The sequence below is a fragment of the Orbicella faveolata genome, unplaced genomic scaffold, assembly GCF_042242905.1.
Source record: "Orbicella faveolata isolate gen_17 unplaced genomic scaffold, um_ofav_v1 contig_25, whole genome shotgun sequence".
Lineage (NCBI taxonomy): Eukaryota > Metazoa > Cnidaria > Anthozoa > Scleractinia > Merulinidae > Orbicella > Orbicella faveolata.
In genome coordinates, this window is record NW_028301553.1 from 27,831,558 (window position 1) to 27,849,212 (window position 17,655).

General features: G+C 38.6%; 2 protein-coding genes across 2 annotated transcripts; both read left to right on the forward strand.

The window, feature by feature from the left end:
• The first annotated feature begins 2,027 nt into the window (after positions 1 to 2,027).
• LOC149109740 (protein maelstrom homolog) lies at positions 2,028 to 10,025 on the forward strand. Its single transcript, XM_089294056.1, has 5 exons — positions 2,028 to 2,304; positions 7,890 to 8,006; positions 8,132 to 8,216; positions 8,965 to 9,111; positions 9,484 to 10,025. The coding sequence occupies exons 4-5, from the start codon at positions 8,988 to 8,990 to the stop codon at positions 9,558 to 9,560; spliced, it is 201 nt and encodes a 66-aa protein (XP_089150182.1). The 5' UTR covers positions 2,028 to 2,304; positions 7,890 to 8,006; positions 8,132 to 8,216; positions 8,965 to 8,987; the 3' UTR covers positions 9,561 to 10,025.
• Positions 10,026 to 10,683: 658 nt separating this feature from the next.
• Positions 10,684 to 15,965, forward strand: LOC149109741 (uncharacterized). The gene is made up of 7 exons (XM_089294041.1): positions 10,684 to 10,761; positions 10,847 to 10,926; positions 11,349 to 11,505; positions 12,312 to 12,374; positions 12,504 to 12,727; positions 13,102 to 13,401; positions 13,881 to 15,965. Exons 2-7 carry the CDS (start codon positions 10,896 to 10,898, stop codon positions 14,150 to 14,152), a joined length of 1,047 nt encoding a protein of 348 aa, XP_089150167.1. The 5' UTR covers positions 10,684 to 10,761; positions 10,847 to 10,895; the 3' UTR covers positions 14,153 to 15,965.
• The last annotated feature ends 1,690 nt before the right edge of the window (positions 15,966 to 17,655 follow it).

Here is a 17,655-nt window from a genome sequence, read left to right on the forward strand (position 1 = left end):
GCATAATACCTTCGTCAAGTCTTTGCAATTTCTTTTGATAATACATTTTTCGTATTAAAGAATTCGATAAACTCCCAGCCGTTCGGATTCGCCGTGTTTTTTCATGTATATATCTGTTTGAAAAAGCGCTCTTCCTCTTAAAGAATCTCTTTCGGGTCGCTTACGAAATCACTTTTGCCGGAGACCGGTAAGACAAGAGAGAGAGAGAGACAAGGCTTGCAACTTGGCGGCCGCCAACGGCGACCTCCTCCATTTCAAACTGGAAGTAACGCCAAAATACTGAAAATCTCTCCTGATTGTCTTTTTACTGGATTTTTACACAAACATAACTGAGCAGTATTTACGGAACTAAAGTTATTGGGCCTTGATGAAACATCAAGCGTTGCTTACAATTCAGGCGAAACTCAAACTTGCAATTATTTTGTTTTACTGTTTGGGACGCGATAGACTGGTGAATTCCTCGCAAGCGTGTGGGAAGAGGAGCTAGGAAACTTTGAAATCCTGAAACGCTGCTATATCTAAATATGTCTAGCTAGTTTTTTGCTGTGTTATGGAAAAGCTCTTAATCTTCAACATATGGGAAATTTAAAGGGGAGTAATGTAAAGCTCTTGTGAAAGAAGCAGTGGAACACAACTTGGTCAGTGACAAACATAAGTTTAAAGAGTGACATACCTAAGTGTGACACTGTCTTACTTCACTCAAACTGGAGCAGTTGACGACGAAAATACTTAAGCAAATTTCCAACAGACATAGGCGCGTTGAGTTGTGGGCGGAAAGCATGAAAAATTTCGGGGAATTTTCAGACGCCATTTCCCCAGCGCGACATCCGTAAAAATCCTCGCAGCATGTACGCGTGTGTGCCGCACGCGATGGTGCAATTTGTTCTAAACACAGAAACGTTTTCCCATATATCATAGGGACAGCCCCAATACTAGAAATGGCGCGCGCAAGCCAAAAATTGCGGACGGGGTGCAAATTGGATCTCGGGGGCGCGGGGGAGTGTAATGGTTGTTCTATTTTGAAAAAGTTACCGCGGTTGTAGGAAATGTTCCTTTTCATCAGGGAAGTGAATGAGCCTGTGGTGGTAAATCAGACAAAGATTTTGCCAAGTTATTATACCAATCGAGTTGTGCATCTCGTTACAGCCTTACTGCAAAGTATCGTTCATATATGTGAAAACTAATCTATACTTTTGGTCATGTTCTTACTGTAAACAGCAGTTGCTATGGCCTTTGCTACGTAAAAAAACTTATACCACTCTGTACATTCCTTTAATTTCACACTTATCTAGAGGTAAATACGGCAAGATCGTTTCAAAATGTTTTTAACAAGCGTTCAAGGGTCTTAAATCTTGCATGTTCAAAAAATGGAATTTTTAATGAACATCGCCATATTTTAGGAGGCCTAACATGTAGTGAGAGGAGAGCCCTGTGGGGGGACTCCCACATAGAAAGAATGGGGGCGCTACTCGTCGTATGTTTTAGGGGTTTGAAAAGCGGTTTTGGTACCTCAAAGGGTGTTAAGCCTCAAAAGATCCACGGTGGGAGTTTTTGTGGTGCATTTTAGGGTATTGAGCCGAAACAGGAGCATGCTCCTGACCGAAAAAATATGACAGGAGATGCGTCGTTTGAGAATTGGTATCTCTTAGGGGAGAAAAAAAATTCAAGCCATGCCCACAAAATAGGATCTTGGCACCTCTTAGGCGTTCTTTTCAAAATTTCCAACGAGCAACCCCGTCCATTTTATGTGGGAGTCTCCCCCTGGGAGGGGTGATTTAGGGTTGGAAATTTTGACGCTGGTCTACATAGCCCCCGTCCCTGTGCATATGGCTTTCAGTAAATTATCTGTAGCCCTGCATCCTAATAATGATGACGTTAATATCCCGAAATGTCTTCAGATTTCTTTAAAAAAAAAAATTGTTCTCATTTCTGATTTCCCGAAGGTTTTTATTTTCCCTCACGGCTGAGCCTCGTTTCCAAGCTTTTTTCAGCGTGCTCAGAAGCGGTCCTGAGGCCCATTTCTCGAAAGTCCCGAAAAGTCAACTGCAAGGACAAAATTAGGCTCGATTTCCGCCGCTTTCTCGAGTCCGGTCTACGTTCCTCCCCGAGAAGAGAATTCGGGGGAGGAGCGCGGGCTCTTTTCCCGAACAGCGGCTGGTAATCGAGCCTAGGACAAAATGCTCGACAAGAAGAAAAACAATCAAGCGAGGAATCCTTTTTACTTCCTTATGATATCTCTATGACCTCAGCTAGAAAGACAAGGAATGGTTTTAGAGAGCGGAAATAGCGGGTCCTCGTTAGAAGGTAGGACAGTGCGAATTAATCCATATTAGACTCTTAAGTTCTACAGGAGCTAAAATAAGCGAGTTGAATTTGTGTTTGAAAGAGGATTGATGCCTTCTGTAATTTTGTAAAGGGCAGTGACGTGGTAAAACGTTTTTTCTGGAAATAACTACGTAAATAAAGCAAGATTATTTAACTGATCGAAGTCTTAATGTTACATTTAAATGCGCACTTTTTGAGCAAAGATCGTTCATTATTGAAAGAGACTTCGCTTCTCGTTTGCAGGGTTCTAAGGGACCGTTCATTTTTTATAAGGTAGGGGGGACTGGTGGGATTTGGGGGGGGGGGGGCATGCGAAAAAAAATGGCTTTCGAGGGGGGCCATCCCAAAAAAATAAGGGAAAAAGGGGGGGTCGTGTGAAATATTTTAGTAAAACTTTAAAATGGCATAATGTTTGAATATCAAAAAAATTGCTATAGAATAAACATAGAAGGCAGGATACAAATTTATTACAAACTTTCCTTCTGCTTTAAAAAAACGTTTGGCGACAAAAAGCATTTGTAGCTACTGAAAAGAAGTATTTAACACTGTTATTTTCGAATGCAACTTTCACTGGCACTCATCTTCATCTTCGCTGTTGTCGAGTTCTTCGTAACCGCTTGTGCTGCTGTGGGAGTCTCTTCCGCCAATGCTGCAAGAAGCAGCAATGCTTTCCGTCAGAGTGTACTCTTCAGGGTACATGAAGGTGTAAACATAATCTTTGACTTCCTGCTCAAGGTTTGTGGTGATTCTGCTTCTTGCAGCATTGGTGAAATAATTCCCTTCCAAGAGCTGTGCAATGTATGGCCCATCTCTTCTAAATAACGACGTGGCAACATCCTCAACTTTAATACACTCTTCCGGGACGGCCGTTCTAGGAGGGTACACAGGGCATTGTGGAAAATCATTTCCTAGCGGGTTTCCAACACAGATTCCATAAACTTGTTGGACGTTGTTTTCAGTCTGCTTCCTCTTTCTTTCATTTGACTTTCTGCGGTTTTCTTTTTTCGTTCTCCTTTTGTTGATGTGCCGTTTGAGTATGCCCTTGAATATGCTGTTATAATTGCTCTTCTTATTTTCTAGTGCTTCCATGTTCTGTGTGACCTTCGTCAACTTAGCTTCCATACATTTGATCTGTTTTACATTAAAACTGTGGGCAAATTCTTCGCCCTGCTTTAAAGCAAGCCCATTGGACTGAAAGAGTGTGGAATCGTGTTCCTTTACATCTTTCAATATGACATTCAACTTTTCCACCATTGCTCTGTGCTCTTTGATGGAGAAGTTCAGTTTTCTTCCATCACTGGGCTTCAACTGGTACCCTGGCATGGAAAACTCACTCGCCCTTTCTGAACAGCCATCCGCACTTAGAAAGATTGTTTCTTTTGCTTGTAAGATGTCAAACTACCTGGATCGTTCAGCTGTAAACCTTTTCTTAAACGACTCGTCGCTTTCGCCATTATTGCGCATTTTGAAATGAGCCTCTTTCATGATGCTCATGTAGTAATGTGCTCTTTTCCCGATTGGAAAAGCCCTTCATGGGTATGTTGTGGTTTAAATCTAGTTTTGGCTAAAATTTTCAAACCAATTGGATTTTCATTTCTCTTTGTTCTGAATTATGACAATGAACTTGAGACATTGAAAATTAAGAAATTTTAAACCATAGATAAATTTAAACCACAACAAGTATGCTAAAATTTATAAAAAGTAATCCACTATTTGCAAGATTTGAGAACACTCATAGCTTTTTGTTTTACCTGCACAGGGCAACATTTATACATGCCTATCACTAGAGTAGAGGTAAAAACCTTCCAAATGAATACATCTGTAAATTAAATGTAACAATGTGTTTCATACAACACGTCAACAGATTTCCAGTTTTTTCACAACACTTTGTACTTGGTTCAGTATCACAATGCAGTAGCAAGGAAAGACTCTGTTCCAGGCCACTGTTACTTCTGTAAGATTGAGAAGTTTATGAATGAGCACTATGAGGGGGAGAACTACAGGGAGTTTCTAAAGTTGTCCTGTCAAGAAAAGGAAGGAGAAATTTGTTCTTTTTGTTGTGAATGGACTGGACCACCCATAGAAAGATACCCTAAACCAGTTCCTGACCATTCCTGCCTACCGGAATACCACTACCTCTCCTACCAGAAGACCCCAAAAGAAGGGCGTGATCCAGATGACTGGCAGCCAAGGGTCCAAGCGAAGGAAGAGCATGGAAGTGGCAGGCTGGTTTTATCTGACCCAAAGAGCGTTGCTCTATTTGCAGATAAGTTTACTGTCAAATCAAAGTTTGTGGTGGATTATCTTCAGCATCTTGAAGTGCTGGAATTTAAAAGGGAAAAGAGAGCAGAAGAAAAGGCAAAGTTAAGTAGGGACGCAAAAGATAAATCATATGAGGATCATCCTTGGACTGAGTTGTGCGAAGATCTAACCAAGCTTAAAAAGCCACGTGTTCCAGAACTAAACAAGTACTTGAACCACCACGGGCTGAAGCAGCATTTGAAAAGCAGCAAGAGTGAGAAAGTAAAGGCAAATGTAAGACATTCATGCTTGCAGCAGAAGAGTCCTCTCAGAGCTGGCCAACCAACACTGAGAAATGCCGGACATTGACACAAAATGACAACAGGGCAAGTGCTGACAGCAGTGAAATGGATGAAAGTGACAATGATGAGTATGACAGTGATGCCATTGACTCTGGGGGAGAAGATGACTCAAGTGACGTCATTCTTGTATTCATCGATTCAGATGAGGAAGATGCCAATGAGAGGCCAAATGCCACACGCTCAGGGCGAGCCATAACTAGGAGATCCGAAATTGACTTCTCTTTCTTTCGATTTGTTTTTTAAACAACAGCTCTCTGTAGTATAGGGATTGTAAATGTTGTCTTCATAGTGAGCACAATAACGTGAAGTAGGGGAATAAAAGAGAAATATTAAAAAAGTTGAAATCTAAATATTGTTTTTCAATTTCTTTTTTTTTGGGGGGGGGTCATCCCAAAAAATGACCGCTATAAGGGGGGGCCATGTGAAAAAATTGGTAAGTTGAGGGGGGCTCATGCAATTTTTAAATGGTGCTTCCCAAATCCCACCAGCCCTCCCTCCCTCATAAAAAATGAACGGTCCCTAAGACAGTTCAAAATCTCTTTTTGCGTTTGGTGGCATTATGTTTCGTCAATGGCTTCCTCAATGGTAAAAACTCACTGAAGTGCTTTTATGTAAGATTGTATGTGATCGGAAGGCTTTGCAAAATTTGTCAAAACATTTTAATAAGCGTTTGCATTTTTATCTTTTTATTATGACCTTTTTTTTTTTAGGGTCATGAAAAATGAAGTCACGTTTAAGTTTAAGGTATAAAATCAGGGTGGACGGAGACTTTGTACATTGAATCAAACAGCTCAATAAATAGAAAGACGTGTAGCTGAATGAACCGTGGAACAATAGTGACATTGTAATTATATTGTTATGTCAATAAATTATTGTTTATTCTAAAGGTCAAGTTGTTTAACCCCTTTTATTATATAGACTTGAGTGTTTTGCTGAAAAATACACCACGCGTAAAATTCATACGAAACCATATCCAGGACTTGGGTGGCGTATTTTCCATATCCTCACTAGTGAAGTCTCACTAGACAATAATTATTTGACAATGTTCAGAATTCTGAATTGAACGTTCAGAATCCTTTAAGATAGGTAACCTTTTTGGTGTGAAAGACCCTATCCCCGGCGGGCTTCGTTCACGTGTGGTTTATAAGTTTACATGTGCGGGCTGTAATGCCTGTTATGTCGGCGAAACCTCGCGACATTTTTCCACACGCGTACGTGAGCACTTAGCCGTTGATAGGGCCTCTCACATCTTCAAACATCTTCAGAATTCTGAACGTTGTCGCTCATTGTGTTCAATAGACTGCTTTCATATTTTAGATCACGCCACTACCAGCTTTCAACTCAAGATAAAGGAGGCTGTCCATATTCAAAAAGAACTACCTTGCCTCAATCAGCAATTACACCATGTAAGTCTAAAATTATCCTTTTAATTTACACCTTTTCGCGTTCTGTTGTTACTATTTGTCTTAATTAGCATTTTTGCCTACTTATTATTCAACTTGCTTTGTAATCATTCATTCAACTGAAGATGACAGAAGTTCTGTCGAAACATGTCTTTCAAACTTAAAAAATTGGTCGTTTTCCTTAAAATCTTTACATGTCTGCTGCTATCTAGACAATAATTATTCTCATGAAGATATTGATGACTTCGCTGATATCATGTTTGAACCTTACACTCACTTTCAGTGTTACGTGCATAGTGGACATCTTTCGACATACCATCTTTCAACATGCTATGTGAATGGCTGAAAAACCATTTCACTCTGAAACTGGCACTTTTTCCGGTTATTAGCAGAAGAAATGACAAATAAATGATAATTACTGACCTCCAATGGCTGAAGAAGATTGCTTCTCAATAGTGACTTCCGGTAGAATTGGGCCACTGCCACTTTTCATATTCGCAAGGTGTAAACATTCAAAACAGTTGATTTATCTCTCCCAGAATGACTTCTGATACTCCTAATTTAAGTTAGATGTCAAATAAATCCATCTTTTATCAGTAAAATTTGAGTTCAACCGTAAAGAAGTCAGTTGTGCTTATATTTTTGATGTAGGCCAGGTTACATATAGCATCAAAAGATGTCACCTTTGTACATGACACTGAAAGCAGGTGTAAAAAGTACTAAGATTTGTTGATGTATGATCAGAACATCTTTGGGTCTTCCTTGAAAGTCTTCAGCATCCTTGGGTTATCTTCGGGAATCTTCAGAAATTATCTTTCGAAATTTTCGGAAAATGTTCAGAAACTTTTGTGTGGCCTTTGGACAGTTTTTAAAGAATCTCGAGAAATCTTCAGAAAGTGGTTGGAAATCTTTGGAAAATCATCAAAAATGTTATTGTCAGTATGTCTATATAATAAACAAAGTAATACATGGTAACTTGAATGTGTAGATGTAGAATATCTCTTCTCGTATTCAACTTTACATCTTACGAGTGAGCGCAGCGAACAAGTGAGATATTGAGTTGAACACTGGAAGAGATATTCCATATCTACGTGGACCCATGTATTATCCTCTATATGTCGCAGAAATAATCAATTAAGCAGGATACTTCAGCTGTTCTGATAGTGTCTCTATTTTTGTTGTTTTTGTCATTGAGCACTTATTATGAGGCCCTGGCTCAGGAGAATATGAAACCACTCCCACCGTGTCATGACTTTAAATAAACTATTACTATTACTATAATAGTCACTCTCCCTTTCAAAGTGGCAATATCCAACCGTTGCCCTGCTGGTCCAGTCACAGTTAACCCTTCATGGTCATTTAAGGAATTTTTTAGATATTCACATCCTCAGTTCTTCTTTCCTTTGAGTTCATAGAAATATATCAGTTTTTGTCAGAACATAGAAAATTGTCCCTAATACATGTAAGTGGGTGTTCAGAGAGTAGGTTTTCACTGTACCTTTAAAGTACTAGTTAGTGATATGTGTTAATGTACCAGTTAATATCCTTCGTGTTTCAGTAACTACCTGAACATGAAAAAGAAGTTTATCAAGAAATGACACATCAGGATAAAGCAAACAAGTGATATTGACCTGCTCGGAATGATAGGATGGACTGCACTGGAGAGTACATTTCAGTAAGTTTTTTCTTTGCAAAAGAAAGGCTTTTAATTGAGTGTCATAAAGCCAAAACCACACTGTTCGCTCTGGCCAATCAGAAAGGATACCAACAGCTATTCTGTATATGACTTGTAATTTACAGAAACGTGTGGATACCGTCAGCTTGAATGAGAAACGCTGAAAGGAGGAGAGAGAGGAGGTGAAGAGGGGATGGCTGCCTGGGCGAGGTTTGAACCCAAGCTATTTAGTAAATAAATCTGGTTTGAATTCACATTGAATTCAAATTGAATTGGTGATGTTAAAAAACAGGTTTTGTTTTTGCACAAGATCTATTTTTTGGTTTGATTAGTGATGAGAGACATAAAATTGTCTAATTGTGTGTGGATAACCTACACTAGTCATATTCTTTCAAGCAAGTAAGTAAGTGAGAAACTTTCTTTACATGCCAAGTGCTCTAATCTAGCATGATTAAGGTGCTAATTGGAGACACAACATAAACTAGAAATTATTAAAAAATATTTACTAAAAACTTACACTAGCTACTACAGTAGATAGTTAATAAAGATTCTAATAACAAAAATACTTCAACACACACCATTATAAAAAAAAAATTAAAATATGAAACAAATGAATGCTAACAATTATTCTATAAAATTAAAACGAAAACCATGTGTTTGATATGTATATACTGCTAGTTGTTGCATTCAAGTCATGATCGACATCCGCTTAACTCTAATAATGTTAGACCCATTGTAAGAATGTTTCTTCAAAAGACAGTAAAGGACGGTGATTCTCTTACTTTCTTGGAAGTTTTGCCCATAGGTGTGGTCCCAAGTACCTAACAAAATGTTTCCTGTCGAACCTTACTACATGTAACTTAGTAAGTCAGAATCTTAAGATAGCCCACACTGAAAATGTGTCCTTTTTCTCTTAAATAACAGTTGTGTGAATTTAGATATTTTTTACATTTTTTAGCTGTATGTGATGAAAGATTCTACATGGTTGGCTTCATGTCATGTTACAATCTTCCTGATGAAGGATTCCTCCCTTGTGAAATTGGTGCTGTGGAGTATTCTCTCAATGAGGGAATCTTACGAAAGATGCATTACTTTATCAAACCAGGTTTGTCCAAATGTAACAACAAACTAATTATATGCTTAGCAAGTGTACTACACTCTGCTATTAGAACTTACAGTTCTGCAATTTTTGTGAACATGAATTTCTCAAATAGGGACCAGTGTAAGTGAAAATAATATCAATTTATAATTTGAAGCAAAGCTCAATGTTGCAACTGCTGGGGTCGCCAGTGTGACCAACTTTTTTTTTAACTGGTGACTAACTTTTCACACTTTTCACTGAAATACTTTTGCTGGTGACTAAATCTGAAAACAGCTGGCCCTGAGGTTTTTTTCCAGAAAGTTTGTGAAGGTCCACTTTTAGAGTACAAAACTAAAATATTGGTATAATGGTGCTTTTCTGTTTTTTTTTTTTTAGGTGACATTAAGGTAGGCCTTCGATATACAGCCATGAGTACAAGTGAGTATTGTTTAAAAACTGCTGCAAATTGTTGATTCTCTGTGAGACTTTTTTGCATCTTAATTTCTTATGGTGTCTCAACTTGAATCTTGGACTTCTCTCTAAGGTCCTGAGGGAATAATTAAAATCTTTTATAGAGTAGCTCAGCAGTTGTAAACTTACCGAGGCTCTCGATAACTCTTTCGTCAGCCATTCCATTTCAATGCTCAGGTATAATGAGTATTACACAGGGCTTGAAAAAAAACTTGAATTCCAACTTGCCCTAGGCAAGTATTAGTTTACTCTTTTTTCATTTAGTTAGACAACTTGCTTGCCCATTCGGCAAGTGAGAATGAAAAGTTACTTGCCTGGTAGGAAAACCTACTTGTCCCGGATAACTGAACAGCACTTTTTTCAAGCCCTGTAACATGGCTACGAGGACCTACCTTGCTCTGTGTTTTGTCCCCTTATTGTGCAGCTTTAACAGTAAGCGCAGACTAGTGACACCCCTCATGGGTGTTACTGGTTATACATGTAGATTCAAATAAGATAACTGGTCTTCAGCCACTCCTCAGAGCAAGGCAGAAATTTGCTCCTCTGACACAGCCCTGCTACAGGAAAGTCCTTGTTCTTGGTATAAGATTTATTTTAATTAACAAAACCCCTTGGCGTCATTATTGCTTAGGGCAATAATATTGAAAAAGACTTCCATGTTCAGTGTTGTACTGTGTTTTACTTTTAAGCAAATTCACATACAAATGTAGCCAAATTTACAGGCAAATGTATGGCAAATTAGAAAAATTAACTGAGTGTCTTCTAGCTAAGCTACATCATTCAAACTTGGTGAATACAATCTTCTACTTAGTATTTTAACGCTGTGATTCACAAATTGTGTAAAATTCAATTTTTGAAAAAAGTTATTTGCCTTCAGATTCCCATACACACACTGTAATTTCTGACCACTTTGCCTACCTGTCAAGATGGTGCCGAAAAGCATGATTTGGCCTATTGACTTTCAGCCACTCCTTCATCCAAGAAGATTGAACATGTATCCACCTTTCATATCTTGAATTCCGATAATAACTGCTATGGATAATACGTAACATTTTTTTTTGTTAATTTCTAGGTGAGAGAACTCATAAGATACCGGTAGAGGGTTTGGCTAAGAAAGATGACATATATCGCAAGATCTGGCTAGACCTCTTGCGCTTTGTCAATCCAGAACAGACTGCCATTTTCCCTCCTGTGTATTCCAGGGTTTGTATTGTAGGACCAAGAATTTTGATATTATCATTATTTGCAAGATGAAAAACTAATTAACTTCTTGTCTGTTGCTTCTCAGATTTCAGAAACAAAACAAACTGAGTACTGTCTGCAGTGGTTGGCTCGAAATGCACGTTAGAGAACTAGAAAGACTAAAAGGTTTGAGTAATACATCGGAACCTTGATATAATGAATCTCTATATAACAAAGTCTTCCATATAATGAACGATATTCTTTGCCCCAATAGTAGTTAACATATGGAAAAGAACCCCAATATAACAAAACCCTGTTAGGGGTAGTTTGCCAGTCCCTTGGCTGTTCAAGGTTTCACTTTACTGGTGTATGAAATTGCCATTTTAAAATACACTCTTAACAGTACAGATCAACTCGAACAGTATTATAGGGACAGGGACACAATGGAGAAAGAATTAACCATGGTCATAAAAAAGCTTCGCTGGCTTTCCAGCCCTGTACAACTTCAAAGGGGAGTGAAATATCAGGAGAAAAGACATTTGCCTTAGGAAAGACTTAAAGAGTTAATCTATGAATTGAGAAAGTGCTGCCATTTTTTTGTTATTTAGAAATGCCAAATAAACTGAAGGTGTATGAACTAGAGGGACTAGTGTGTGATTTACATGCTCATTTTACGGCTGCTTCTGGAAGTACCTTAGGAATTTCAAAATCAAAGGCCACAGAGCTTCTCTCCAGTACCATATTTGACTATGAACCTAACTCAAGGTATGTTTTGACATATTGATCTTTCCTCATTAGGGTTTTTACAACTTTTTGATTAAATTGTAGACAGACATCCAAGAGGTTACTTCAACTCAGAAAAATGTGGTCTAGGTGTCCAAGGTTATATTCAACACCTCCCTAAATAGAGTTTTCATGGAGTTCTGCAGTAGGGAGCTTTATTTGCTGTACATAGTAGGCATCTGATAGGGCCATCTTTTTCTAAAGAATTAGATGAGTCACACAGTAGAGTAGATCTTACAGTGGATGGTGGTTTTCAGCAGCTGGCTCCTTACCACTACCCTGCAAAAATACTTGTATCCATGATCAAACACCTTGATGTCAGACATACCCAATCTGTGCTTGGACCACCTCTGATCCTCCTTTGTCGCACTTAGACCTGACTCCTCCCTTTCCCCCACCCCCTGCTGTTTTAGATGCAGGCACAGAAAAATTGGTCAGCCAGTAGCTCTTGCAAGGTCTCACATGAATGGCTTGATACCCTTTGAGAGACCAATAGAACAAACAACAGAAACAATGTCACTTCCTTAAAACAATAACAGCTGGTATGATGACAAATAGAATTGCAAGCTTGTGAGAGCTGTTACAAATCTGCAAAAAGTGGCATTAATTAAGGTCATTGATTTTTTTTGTCACGGTGGATGTTAGGTTTCATAATAAATTTGGTTAATAACCTCATCCAGAGTGGCCTATCACCATTACCAGTAGTTGAAAACCATTTTTCTGGTCAATATATGAATGCATGAGGGAACTTAAGAAAAAAATTGTTTGATGTTCTGAAACATTTTCAGGTGTGACTGGCATGAAAAAGAAGAGGTAAAATTTTTTGCTCTGGGAACAGTCCTCCGCTACTGGTAAGAAATTACTGCTTTTGTCATCACTTCCTACATTTTAATGTCAGTTTAAGAATTAGCTTGATCAGCAAAATAATGTTTGACTCAGATTCAGTTATTTCCCTTTAGTTATTAAATTTTTTTTTCCAGCTACTGTATGTCAGATTTACTATGCTCAGTTTACGGGATCCCCTTGACTCCAAACCATCTTCCTGAGAGACCAGATGGAATATTCTGCACTGTAATCAAGCCAGTAGAGAGTAGCCGGTCTTTGCAGGAAGAAACTCAGCCTGGGATGAGAAGGCCCATACCGGATAATGGACCTTTTGCCTCAAGAGATTATTGTTACTACAATCAAGGGGCTAGTAATCAAGGTGCAGTACCTGTATTTATAGCAAATGTCTTCTGTCCAAGTCATGTATGTCTTGATGTGTTTGAGTTAAAAAGAAAAAACTTTTTCTTTTCACAAATTCTTAGCTTCTTCTGAGAATTGGTCACATAAAGAAGAGTCACCAGCAGCAGTAGCTGAAAGCGTGTGAAACAACAAGAACAAAAACAACAACTACAACCACAACCACAACCAGAAGCAGTAGCTCTAGCTGAAAGCTTGTCAAAAACTAAAAGTATTATATCCAAAGCTCTCAAGTTCAAGACCACATTAATCAATTTTGCACAGAAATTTAAGATGATTTTCTGTAGAGATTTGTTTATAAAATAAGTGGTGATAGTGTGTTTCTCTTCCTTGAAGGTCCCATTTCCAGTAGCAATCCAGGTGCCTATACTCGCTCGGGACCCACCTATGATCAACAGAGTCTGTACAGTGCACAAGATGACAACACTGAATATACCAGCAGAGCACAAGCACAAGCACCACCACAGGCTGCAGCCTGGCAGGTGTCTCAACGATCATCTCAACCTCCACAACCTGTGTCAGGCTTTGGAGTGGGGAGAGGACGGGGTAGAGGGCGAGGCGGTCAGCTCAGTCAACCTCTTCGGCGACCAAACCTTCCTGGTATGTCCGCAGGTGGGACAGGTTCTGTTTTTCCAGGTGAGTTGTGAAAGACTATTTTGCCATATCAGTTTTTGCTTCAGTTAATTAAATACCAGGCCCCAAATAAATACTGGGTCAACAAGAATGAGTTTAAAGTAAACGCTTATGTTTTTAAAGTACCGTCGTTTATAAAAGGTTAAAAGTGTTCCTTAAAACCAACCCTATCTACTGCATTCTCATTGACTAATAGGTGTTAAGCACCCTACGACTTTTAAAAGGGCTTGGTCATGCACTGAAAGTGTACACTTAGGTTTTTTCATTTTTCACCATAGATAAATGAAATAGATATCTTAATTGACCACTCCCCTAATGGGGCTTTTCAGGGCCATTGAAACCAACTGATGAAACAAATAATGCAAATGAACATAACATAATGTAAACTGCCTATTATTTAATTGTAGTTATCAATACTGTCATCATTGCCAGCAGTAGGTGAAATCCTAATGCTTTAACCTTGTGTGCTTTTTAAACCTTAGATACATCTTGGAGCAGTATTGCTGCTTCTGAGCAGCCATCAGCTTCTACAGGCAATATTCCAGCATGGGCCAGAGCAGATTCTAAATCCCACTCTGCTGGACGAGGGGCATTAAGAGCCCCTGCCACCAGACCAAAGGTTTATGCTGGGGCGATGAATCCGCCAGCCCCAGGAAATGCCCCAATGCCTCCATCTGCTTGGCAACAGCAGGCCACCTGGCAAGGGGGAAGTGGCATAGCATCACAGATGAATTCTCTTAATCTGAATACCTAACATTGATATGCTGTAGAATCATCATGTGGTTAATCTTTTAAGCTCTAAACTCATTTCTCCTCTTGGCCAAGAATACACTCCAAGAAGAAGACTTAGGAATTGTTCAACAAAGAGAAATGCCTTTATTTACTTGTGTGACCAAAATCTCAGAGATGGGACTGGAACGTAATATTTACAGTGCCCATCACCTGGCTGAGTGATCTTAAATGCCAAAAAATGTGCTTGCTTTAAAGCATTCAGAGACTTAATTACCTAGATGAATGGATCACTTCTAATTTTCATCTCTGAATTGTCCTTAGAAATTAGGTGAATTTTTATGTGGACAACAAGGCTTGAAGGTTCAGCTGTAGACTTCCCTTCAAGTTGGCACAACGACATATTTATTTTACTTATGTTGGCATTTTATTGTGTTCGCCGTCTCTGAGCAATATTGTTTTTTAAGTTGTGTCAATAACATTGTTACAGTGACTATGCCACTAGTAAAGAAGACAAATGTATTTTAAAATAAGTATTATTTCATATCCCTAAAACCACAGCTCTCCTTGATTAATAGTATTTATTGATGCTGTCATATTTAGACATGGTTTCCGTTTGTATCATACAATGTTCCCTTACACAAACTGTAAAATGATTTATTGATTTAATTAGTATATTTATTAGTTGATAAGCGTTACTTTATTACCAGTTTGCAGTTACTAAGTTTTATCAACCATAACAGCTCTGATAAACACTACTCATTTTAAGGTCTACTCTCTATTCTGACTCGTAAACAAGCTGTTTAGAACTTCTAGTTGTTTGCATACCTCTCCTTCTCTGTGAGGTTCCTCCTTCCACTATGGCAGAATTCTAACTTAGCTCTTAGGTCGCACTTAGTCAAACAAAACCAATTCTGCTTTCATTCCTCTGTGTCAATGTGATTTCTTTTGCATTATTCTCAGTGCTAAGTCTTGGAGCTAAGTTGGAATTTTAGTAGAGTAAACTTGGCCCATCCCTAACGTAGCAAACCAAAAGACAAATTATTTAACCGACAAGAACACAGTTATTGCTGAAATGTCTAAAGTGTTACAAGTCCACCACTTACACTACTGTTTCTCATTTTTGGTGGACATTAGGGAATAAAACCTCTATTTGTTTATCTTTTTGCTGTGACAAGTAAAAGTAATTGGACCGAGTTGAGTACAATTCCGGGGTAAACAGGAGAGCAGTTTCAAAATTGGGCAATAGCACAGCGTGAAGCTGATTTAAGATTAAGAGCACAACTACTCCCTGCTCGCATGGAGAACGAATCACAATCAAGAATGTTGTTATTGATACAATTAAGATCATGTTCAGACTTTTTAAATCAAGGCAAGGTGTGGAGAGAGCTCAGAGCCACAGTCATAGTTTCAATCAGCCAAATATAATAAACTAGTAGCTGTCTATCATTGTTCTACCGGTAGACATTCAAGGGAGCGGCCACAAACATGCTACGATTTTTATCACATAAAGACAGAAACCAAAGTTTTGCTTCTGGGAAATTGCTAGACAAGATGAGATATTTTTTAAGTTTGGGAAAACCTCTTTAAAATCTTTAAAAGGACTATGCCTGCTGAGGGCGTAACAGAATACGTATGGTATGTTGCTGTTATTTAGCCATTGACTATGTTATTGTTGGATCAAAAACGATTGATCACAATTATTTACAAAATTTAAGAAATTATTGAAACCAATGTAAGCGTTGTTGTGCAGTCTACACTAGTGAATGCCTTACTTTAGTGCTACATTTAATTTCAACTTTGGTAAATAGATTATTAAAGGTTATTATATTGTTCTAGCCTTAGGGTTTGGGTACGAGTATTGGCTGGTTCCCGGACTCCTGGTTAATTCTGAAATGTTGCTCAAAATTTTTACAACTGCAATCTCGAGAATTATTGTTTTCATTGCCAAAATATAGTTCAGTGGCAGATCTAAGGGAGGGGCCCAGGGGGCCCCCGGCCTCCCCCCCCCCCCCCCTCTATTTTGGGTAAAAAAAAAGAAGAAATCACAGAAGGAAGAAAACCTAGAAAAAAAAAAAGAAAACCTAGCAGGGCAAGCAAAACAACAGTTTTCATTCTATTGCTGATATGGACTTGAGGTAGCAGGCAATTACGTACACGCGTGTTGGAGAGGCGCGTGCGAGAGTGGCGCGTGCGAGGATTAGTTACTAAGAACTCTTATTGTTTCTCTTTCCTCGTGTTACCAAGCAAAAACCCATTCTATGAAGACTTCTAAGTCCTAAAATTTGATTTAACTCGGACGGTGTCAGCAAATCGATTCAACTCCTTTACCCGACGCAGGGATTTAGAAATTTTGGAGGGTTGACAAATCTTGGGGTGGCGTGACATTTTGTAAAATGAAACCTTCGATTCCGCTCGAGTACTTCTGATCTCGTGATAATTGCAGACTTCGATCTGTTCAGACAACACCCTGTCTGCTGAAGGAGCGGTTTTCTATTTTATCTGTGGATAAAATGGACATGAACTGATTCTAGAAGGTTAGTGTATAGTAGGAATGCTTTAAACAAAACTTCGGTCAGGAAAAGAACATTTCCTACTGAGAAAACTAGTAATTCAGTTCGAGTTACTGGACGGATTCACCGTTAGGCCAGACACGGCGATTAGGATTCTAATTTAGGTTACTAAGTAGATTTTCGTTCTATGTAGGAATTTCCTGTTCATGGCCACAGTTATACGTAGAAGAGACTGATTCTGGCCACAAGAGAAGCTTTAACTTTTCAGGTAAGCAGGATGAGTGAAATAAAATAATGAAACGTAAGCACATTTGCGGGATGAGGAAAATTCGGTAGCGCTAACAAGCAACAGACACGGGGAAAACCTTAGTCATTTCTACAGTTATTTAATTATTGAGAAGATTTTAATTTAATGTCCAATAATTTTTGAGCTTACTATCATTCATAACGAATAGTTTAGTCCCAAGTTTATATACAACGAGACACGTTCGCATTCGAAGAACTTCATTAAAAAGGAAGTCGTGGAATGTGAAATCTAGCCTGTTTCTACGTTTCGCAAAGATTGATCATGAATGACTCAGTTGTCCTAAACAAACTCAATCATCAGCGTTTGTCAGGAACAATTTCGTCGCCAGAGGTAAAACCAGTAGTTCAATTACCAGCGAACTTAAGCGAAATCAGATCAACCTAAACTCGTGATTTTATTTGCTCTTTTACCGGTGAACGCATAAGTTTACTTTACAACAAAAGCTGAGGGCCACATAAACTCCCAGATACTTGATTCTTAGACTAATTACAGATTGAAGACATATATATATGATCTGCTGTTGTGATTTATAATCGGGTTCTTTATCTTAGTTTATGGTACATTACTTCCCTAAACCGGAGAGGTTTTACTATTCATCAGTAATCAGTATTTACTAGCAAGCAGTAAGTTAAGCATGTTACTTGATAGTAATCAGTATTGATGTCTTTTTGCCTGGCGCAAGTTGTAAAGGTTTCTCTTGACGCAACT